We start from the raw sequence: 9,934 nt of genomic DNA on the forward strand, positions 1-9,934 counted from the left end.
GCAGCAATGGCAGCCCCCATGCACAAAAAGGGTATAAACTGCTGCTGCTTGCCACATATATTATTGCAGGAAGTGTAGTAGCTAAATATGTTCTGAAAGGGGTGAGAGACTTATTATTGTGTGTATAAGTCACCTGACTGAACAGTGACTGTCAAATCAGGTGTTTATGACCATGTGAAATATCCAGCCCCTCTTTCAAAATTAATCTACCTACTATAGTGGAAAAATTATTAACTTTTCATACGTAATATAATACTTAGAATACATTGTTTTTCCATGGTTTTTGTCCACTGAAAGATATAAAATAGAATTCCTTTTTTTATTAGGTTTAACACATATCAACACAATGTTTGTATATAAAGTTTCTGTTTCTAAAGTAGCACAAAGTATCATTGCCCAAGCCATCTACATAACTTAGAGCTGAGACAGCTACAGTATCTTCTCACATAGAAGCATTCGAACCATAGCCACATAGAAGCGTTCGATTCACTGTATCTTCTTTCTTTTACAGTATGGCATCGATGTTAAGGCCAGGGACAGTAATGGTCACACTGCGCTCTTCTACGCTAAAAAAGCTGGAAGCCAGGAGTGTGTGGACATCCTTCTTCAGCATGGGTGTCCCAATGAGCCCTCAAGCTCCATGAGTACCCCTATCCTCAGAAGGAAAAGTAGCTGTTCCAGCATTATAAGAACTGATTCCCGGACTGCCCTTGTATAGCCAGCGCCATCATTCTTTGGCATGACAAACGCTGGCATCAAAACAATGACTTTGTTGTTAGTTGGAAACTTGTGTGGTTGCTCTTCCCTGCTAATGTGTAATTTATCATACTGAAATCCAGGAAAAGCAAGAGTCAAACAATATATACACCGAAGAAACATTTGGAGTCATGCCACTAATGTTAATGATATTTCCCCATAGTAAAGTTTATTTTCCCCATTGTCGCCGTGATCCAGCATAGTCGTATTTACTGCCTTAATTCTTTCATTAGTGAAAGAACCATGAAATCAATCAGTCCCTATCTGTCAATGTTTACAGCAGGCAAATGCACCTAAATATATATGTGATCCACTTTAGTCTTCTGCAACCACACTCATTGGCCATGCTGGTAATGTCTAGAAACTGGGAACTATTGCTAGCACTTAGTATGTAGCTATATGGTCAGCCAATAGGGGCTGGACACATAAATTACATTTGTAACTCCTAAAGGTTTGCACTTTTCTAGAGAAAGAAGTGACATAGGAAGGTACGTTATGGCATATGTAGAAAATGAAGTCACACATTAAGCTCAGATACAATAATATTTACATCTTTAGAGGAACTTTTGGAGAACTTTTTAGAATGTTAAAGTTCTCTCTCGGAGCTGGTCACTGTTACAGTGGGGGTCATTGTCTTCTCATGGTAACATTGCATACTTACATGGCTGACGTGTACGTTATCATGTTAGAAATGCCATAGATTTCCACAAAAAAAATATCATTTTCAATTTCAATGTTTAATAGGAAAGTTTTTAATATTTTGTTACTCTTGAAAATGTGCAAGTCAGGTTAGTGTATCATTGTAGCCTTTGTGACTATCTGTTGGGTTTCTGTGAGACAAGAGTGAGCTTAGTCATAGTAATATAAAAATGTGCCATGCAGTAGTCTACTGTCACCATGCTCAAGGCATAGATACTGCAGAATCCACTTTTTAATTTGGGTTATTAAATGCACGCTCATCATATTTTTTCCTTATGTTTTGATCTAATACAGATATTTAGAGATAAACGGACTGCTGTTGATTTGGGTGTGATTGCACCACAAACTGTGAGCATAAAATGCATTCCCTGAAATGCCACATATGCATAGTTGCAAGATGGGCGCAGGACGGCCAATGCAGCAAATACGTCCAGTTTATGTCAGGCCTATGTCACAGTCACTCTCATGTTTTTAGTAGAGATGTACGGGTTTGGATTTACTCGGTTCTTAACGCCATAATTGATGCATATTCAAATTTATCCGGATTTTTCTTATAAGCTAACCAAGACATGTGACATCCAAGAGCCAATAAGATGCCGTTTTGAGATTCGGGAAAATCTGAGTAATTTTGGGTAAATCCGAACCCGCACATCTCTAGTTTTTAGGCATGTGTTTTGTTAGAAAAATACGCATTTAGTAATAGCTAGGTAATAAAACATCATAAACTCCTCTAATACGTCTGATACAACTCAGGTAGAAACAACCAATCACAAGCGGTTATCGTCCTACACATCATTATTGTCATGTGTTTGCATCTGACCTCAAGCACACACAAATGACACAGACTGGGCAGGTGTATACAGTATGCGTCTCTTTGCCAGTCTGCATCTGAGGTAGAGGTAGGGTTTTCCTGCACAGAGAATCATGGAAACCACTGTATTCAAGTGCAATTAATCAGGATCAGTTAATTCCTCCTCCCAAAGATTACATTTATATAATTTTGCTTTTAATAAATAATAATTATAGTAATGTTATTTGATAATCTCAATATTTCTATATTACTTTAGTAGATGTGATTTTGCGATTTTAATTGCATTTATATAAGTACATAACGTTAATGCCAGTATGTGCCCCGTAAGTGGCAGGATGCATCACATCGCGGATGCAATGCTTAGTACATCCCCCCATAGTCATGACTGAGAAAATGACACATAACAGGCTGAAGTAGCAGATAAAACTTGCTCATAACATGCACTAAGGAACATCATAACACTATGCCAAGCATATGCGCTCCCTTGTCAGGATCCCGACCGCTGGGATTCTGAACAAATCCTGACCGCATCCCATCCATGGCTAGTCACCAAGCATGGAGAGCAATTCATACTCATCAGTATTCTAGCAATTCATTAACTGTTAAGATTGCAAGTCAGCAATGCATGACATTGGGACATTATTATTATACACTATTGTAGCAAAACTCATCAAAAGAATACATTACATACTTTAAGTAATTGACCATACAAGCAGTATATATGCCTTGCTGGATGTGTATATTATATGGCAGTGACACAGTATGACAATATAAACATGCTTTCATTTTATTGATATTTGTGTTCCTATGAGAAGTGCACCGATAGCTTTATCACAGAGCTGGCTAACTAAATGGGAGCGTAGCACACAGTTGCTGACCATATTTTCAATATTTTTGCATATCCAGTATGTATTTTGTGTATATATCTACATAAACAATATTTGTATGTTACATGTATATAATGTGGCTTTTAGATGCTAGCTTATTTTTCATAAAGTGTAAGGAATGTCGGTAAGCTGTGCTGCACTAAGGACCAGTGCTACCTAGCGGTGACCTCTCCAGCTCTCTTACAGCAGTGGTTCTATTTGCTCTGTTTTTGTTGCAGATTTGCCTAACATTTGCACACACCCCTCACTATCCAGGCACCAGCTCTATCTCAGTATCTTCTCGGTTGACCTATTGTTTAAACTCTGCTGTATTGAATTTCTACAGTGAGATGCTATCACATATTTGAGCACATTGTACGAATATGGTTCCATCTAGGAAGGAAACCGATGTTGAATATCCCTATCTAGACATTCATGATCTTTGCAAACAGGGGGCTTTATTCAGCTTCAGTTGCAAAATTGCAAATGCGCAAGTCCCATTATCAGATGACTGCGCTTGTGCTGCAACTGCATGGCATGTGCACAAAGGCCAAAATGCGTTCACAATGTGATCACAGGCACAGTAAAGTACGATCTCAGAGTGACTGCTAGGAAGTGGTTGTATGTGGGAGGTTACATGCCGTTTGTGGGGAGTGGTTCAGAAAACGTAGGCATGCCATGGCCGTTTTCTGGCTTCTGACGTCAGGTGCAATCGCTGTGATTAAAAACATGGCAGCGCTGCAACTGAAGACGCGTATTTCGTGCATATGCATGGGTCAATCGGAATTGTCGATGGTACTCGATTTCTGCGTATGCATCGCAATTATTCGAATGCATTCGCAAATTTTCAAATGCATCGGTGGGCATCTTTTAACTTTCTGGGCGGCTCTTCACATGCGTTTTTTAGCAGAAGCAGTTCTGACAAAAACACAATTTCTGTATCAATAGCGATCCAAGCTGAATGAGGCCCAGAATCAATTTAAGTGATCACGACTTTACTTTTATCTGGAACTGAGAACACTTATAAGCCCTTATAGTCATACCTCTTTAGTGCCACCATACCAAAATTACAATGATATAAGAAGGATTAGCATTCAGTGAAGTGAATATATATTGTGAAAGCAAACCTCAAGCCTTCATAAGTTTGGATGCTTTGCACTTGAATGTATGGGGAGAGTGTTTTTTTTTTTTATGCAAACCAGTTTCTATGTAAGAATTTTGAGAATATGTAGTTGTTACAAAAAGCTGGCACCCAGAATCCGAGTAGTGAATCTTGTTTTGCCGTGCTCCTGATTAACGGTATCTTTTGTGATTTTCTGGGATAGCTGTATAATTTATTGCTTTATTAGAACTTCAGTATAGACTATTGGTTGGGTGTTTTTACATTTGTATGGCAGCTTAACAATGCAATCTTTACAAACGTGTATATTGTTCTGTACAAGGCAGTGGTAAGTGTTTGATAGGTGGGGATGAACAAATATTTAAGAACAACATTAATATACTTTTTAGATCTACCGTTGTATACCTGGGATCAGTAGTTTCTTGTTGTATTTATCATTGTTTATTTTGTTATGCTACTCTAAAATGAGCACTGTATTGAGAAAAGTATATCCTGATCTTTGGATTGAGCCAGTACATGAATAAGCTGCAATAGGTGCAAAATATGGGGTTTCTTATGGTATTTAAATTACTGTTGATTTTAAAGACATATTTAACTTGTAGTTAGATAAGCGATATCATCCAGGTAGGGCAATCTTATTTATTCACCGGACTTCGTTAAAACAGAAATTGGGGTTATACCTTAAACAGAAGGCTCCCTGTGTGTATAAAATACATCCATGCCTTTGTAATAGAACAGCATAGATTCAATAGAATTCCTTCAAGGTAAAAGGATCTTAACCATTTTGGCTGGGTCCCCAGATTATGTTTGTTATTCTGGTTTGTGAATCATAGTACAGTTATAAAGAAATACTGTATTTACTCTTGTCTGCAAATTAAATTTTTATTTCTTACGAAATAAAACTTACATTCCGATTCATGATTACTTTATTAGGCAGAAATACACAATCTTGGCATTCCAACCTCCGTGGCAGAGTGAGCCACATTTTACAGCCCATAGGAAAAGAACCACTGTGTGTCATCTGTTTGAGAAGAACAATAGAAAATATCAAGTAGCAAAAACAGGACGATCCATGAAAACTGAGATGTATGGAAGCCACACGTTAAAATTCGAGGGGTAGATGTATCAAACCTTGGAGAAAGAGAAAAAGGAGAGAGATAAAGTACCAACCAAACCACTTCTGACCGTTTACAGACTGTGCTTGAAAAATGACAGAAGATAATTGGTTGGTACTTTATCTCTCTCCAATGTTTAATACATGTCCACCCAGTGAGCAAAAGACAAAAACTCTAGCATGCTGTGGCAAACAAGAAGTGTGACAATGCCAATAAAATGGCACACTCTATGTCTAAGGTGATGTGCCTTATTATCCTACTGTATATTATGTTCTCTTTTACCACATTGTTATATAAGCATACTGATGATCAGCTTTACTACTTTGGTATTTTAGAACAGGTTGTGGACGATCTGTGTGTTATTAATAATTAGCCCATGTCCACCATCCAAACATGAATTACCTGCCTGCCACCAAAATGTAAAACAAAAAAAATGTAAAAAAGAAAATTAAAAAAAGAAAAAAGTAAAAAAGAAAAAAAAAGAAAAAGAAAAAAAAAAGCCTCTTATTGGAAGAGTCAGCATTATTGTACTTTTATATAAGTTTGTTGTTCTGGCTTTTTAACTTTCCAGTTGCACTTGTGACAATTGTAGGAGCTGTGATTGTGACTTCTTGAATTCCATCTCTCTATGCTGAACATGTTAAATAGAAACCCAAGCTGCCAATGGAAAAGCCAGCACTGCCCGTTGTCGCTCTCACTAGAAGAAAATATTGATATCAGAATCAATTCCTTGGATAACAATATTATTTTGCAACAGCTTCAGACAGTTAGGGAACCCAGCATTACTGAACACCTGACAACACATATATAGCAATAAAAACACTATGGGGATAATTTTTCAATCAGATGAAGTGTGTAAACATAGTGGATATACTGTATTTCTGCAGCTATTTGTCCTCAGGGCTGCACATCAGCGCATTCCCTATTCTGCCTTTTGTCTACTTAGGTGATTTGTGCAAACTTTTGCTTGTGGTTTGTGATAAAGATTCATATTTCGGGGTCATTCCAATTCGATCGCTCGCTAGCAACTTTTTGCAGCGCTGCAATCAGGTTAAAACTCGGCAAAACTGTGCATGCGTATGCACCACAATGCACAGGCGCGTCGTAAGGGTACAAAGAGGATCAGTGCTGGGCGATGGATTTAACGAAGAATCCATTTGCACAGTCGATCGCAAGGTGATTGACAGAAAGAGGGCGTTTATGGGTGTCAACTGACCGTTTTCTGGGAGTGTCTGGAAAAACGCAGGCGTGTCGAAGCGTTTGCAGGGTGGGTGTCTGACGTCCATTCTGGGACTAAAAAGACTGGAGAGATCGCAACGGCTGAGTAAGTCCAGTGCTACTCAGAAACTGCACAAACTGTTTTTGTACCGCTCGGCTGCAAAGGCGTTCGCACACTTGCAAAGCAAAAATACACTGCCCCATAGGCGGTGACTATCTGATCGCAGCGCTGCAAAAAGTTGCCAGCGAGCGATCAACTCGGAATGACCCCCTTCAACAACAGTATAAATATTGTGTGAATCCATTTGGATCATCCCACTTAATAAATGTGAACTGTTTCTTTCTTCATGCAAAATGCAACTTTTTGAAGATTCTGTACGCCTTAAGTAACTAATTTAAAAAAAACAGCATTCAGGTTGCTTCAAATGTCCCAACTATACATATTATTCATATTATTTATGTACGTAATTATGGATATTTATGGCACCTAGATAATGCTAGTAATGATAAATATCCCACTGAAGTGTCCGCGGTCTAATAACTTGTCACAAAAAGGCTCCCCAACCATTTGAAGGTCATTAGATATATCCTTTAAATGAGTGGTTCCTAAACTTTTTTGAATCACGGCGCCCTAGAGAATCAGAACTTTTTTCACGGCACCCCTTGGTCAAAACTTTCTTATTGAGAAATTTAGAAAGAAATATCAAATTAAGTAAATTGTGTTTATGTCATCCTTAGGTTTAATTGTGTGGTGAAGGACAAGGTTTGCTTTGTATCAGTACTCAGACCAAGGCACAGTAGTGTAGATAGCATGTGTTCTACAGACGATGTCCAGATCTGCCGATTCTTTGCTAGCACAACCCATCTACAAAATGTTTGCTAACCTAATGCATGTGTCTGTACATACTAACATGTGCAACTCTACAAAAGATGGCCCATGATGTCACAAAAGAAGTAACTCCTCTTGCATTGCCATTCCCAGGTTTTTTTTGTTTTGTTTTTTGGGGGGGAGCTGGGTGTTGCAGTGATTACCTGTTACAAGGTAGGAAGCACACAGCAGCTTCTATAGTTTTCCTGTTCTAACGGTATACAGTATATTATTTTATATTTTTATCTTACTAGTATTTTATTTTGTTTTGTTCATATATAGTTTGCATTAATCACCTGTTACAAGATATGAATCACATGGAGACTACATATATATATATATATATATAGAGAGAGAGAGAGAGAGAGAGAGAGAGAGAGAGAAACAAAAATGTAACCTAGAGGGCGCTAGAACATCAGAAACAATTGTCCATAATAAATCCATATATAATTAAGAGTGCAGATATCCAAATGCTTTCAACCATATTTCTATCGGACTTGATTAAAATCCCAGCCTCGGGTGGATATTTTGGATTAGATGCTTGATTGTGCTCAGCCGGGTATTTATCCTAAAAGATACCCTCTCACCAAAGAAATGTAGATGCCCAAAATAGCCTTTGATTAGTAAAATCACGATGTTTATTTGTAACATCCAACATAAAATATATCATGTATATCAATTTACACATTATATACAAGGTGTATTTCTAGGAACAACCATGTTACATCGAGACAGGTGTAAAAGTGAGTACCACCAACCACCCCAGGATGTGAGCTCAGTGGTGGGGACTCCCCAATGCAAACAGTTTATCCTAATCACCTTCTTTATAAAATTTTATATTAATAATTATATTTTTATGTTTACCCCTTTCATTTCCAGCCATGTCCAAAATAATTTAGAATTTATTAACTGTTAACACCATAGGATTTTAAACATGAATTCCTTACTATCCTATTCACAGGTAACCACTGTTGCTTTTTAATGTTAATAAATATGTCTCTCACAAAGACTCTTTTCATACAGTAGGGAGCATAACGCACAGTGCTGGCTGGCAGGAGACTGTAAAAATAAAGTGTCTGTGTTTTATTGCCAGGTTTATTTTGAAAATAGGAAATGATGTAATATAAGATTTATAAAATAAAGTGTCAAATTGTATATTGCAATTTTTTTGCATGTTTGTATCTATCACAGGCAAATGGTTTCTAAAGGGGTGTTTCTATATGTGTGCTTCCAAAGATAGCTTCTGCCTCCAAATATTTTTAAGAATGGTGAAATATTGGTTTTGCTAAATAAGTTTTTTATTTTGCAGATTACATACTATTGCATAACCTTAAGGCAAACACTTGCACGTCACACTAAAGGGGGGTACTCACGGAGCGATCGCTGCTTAAAATCTAAGAAATCTGACTAGATTGCTTAGATTTTAAGACTGATTGCTCCGTGTGTACCCCCTACAGCGATAGCGATGCGCAGCCCCGCGCATCGCTATCGCTGGTGCTAGATTGGCCTGCCGTGCAGGCCAATCTAGCAGGTCGCTCATTTCACCCGCTGGGTGAAATGAGCGGCCCCCGTCTCCCCCCCCATGCTCAGCACACATTGCGCTGTGCTGAGCGGCGGGACACATCTCTCCCGCATCGGCCAGTGAGTACTGGCCTTTACACCACTACCACAATCTGCACTAATAATAACACTACACTCTACTATTTCTGCACACAATGGGGCTGATGTATCAAAAATGTGATAAGTTTTGACATTTTTTCTTTACTTATCGTGTCTTTTTCGTGACTTTTTCAAAAAAAATTCCAAGTATGTTTCATTTTTTTTAATCAAAAATGTGATTGCGATAAAAGGCCAAAAATGTGATAATTATTGCAATCTATTTTTCAGTCGTTTTATCGCATTTCCATTCGTTTCAGAGCCAGACATGCGCAGTGAGTTCCTTGGTGGCGTTCAGCACATACCTGAGCTACAGCAGAAAAGAATAGCTAGTTTATTATGGGGACACTTATTAGACAACTGGAAGGGGAGCAAACTTTTACAAAGACAATTCGATTGGTTATTCTAAACATGTTACTAAGATGACAATCCACTGGCCTTTAGTAGTGTGTGCTGTTTACTTCCAAAAGAACTATTAAGAGTCTCACAAACATAACATCTATCTATCTATCTATACACACACACACACACACACACACAAACACACACACACACACACACACACACACACACACACACACACATATGTATATATATATATATATAATTTCCAAAGGTCGGCACTCACTTCTGTCCCATATGTATAGCTTGCCACGGTGCTGCGTCGAAAAAAAGCATGTAGGTAAACCCAAGAACGGCACTCACTGGTCTCACAAAGAAATACTGGACACGGTCCTCTTATCAACGTTTCGGGTTTATTTCAACCCATCATCAGGATACACATAACAATTCAAAAGTGACATAGACATACCTTAAATACCCCTC

The 9,934-nt window shown here is 38.1% G+C and overlaps 1 protein-coding gene across 2 annotated transcripts in view; it reads left to right on the forward strand.

The window, feature by feature from the left end:
* AGAP2 (ArfGAP with GTPase domain, ankyrin repeat and PH domain 2) overlaps positions 1–8,616 on the forward strand; it is a 355,861-nt gene extending 347,245 nt beyond the window's left edge. For both annotated transcript variants that reach the window (XM_063952311.1, XM_063952312.1), the window contains one exon: positions 512–8,616. In XM_063952311.1, the coding sequence (XP_063808381.1) occupies positions 512–718 (207 nt within the window). In that variant the 3' untranslated portion in view covers positions 719–8,616. The remainder of the gene's footprint in view (positions 1–511) is intronic.
* The last annotated feature ends 1,318 nt before the right edge of the window (positions 8,617–9,934 follow it).

The sequence above is a fragment of the Pseudophryne corroboree genome, chromosome 2 (assembly GCF_028390025.1).
Source record: "Pseudophryne corroboree isolate aPseCor3 chromosome 2, aPseCor3.hap2, whole genome shotgun sequence".
NCBI classification, from domain to species: Eukaryota; Metazoa; Chordata; class Amphibia; order Anura; family Myobatrachidae; genus Pseudophryne; species Pseudophryne corroboree.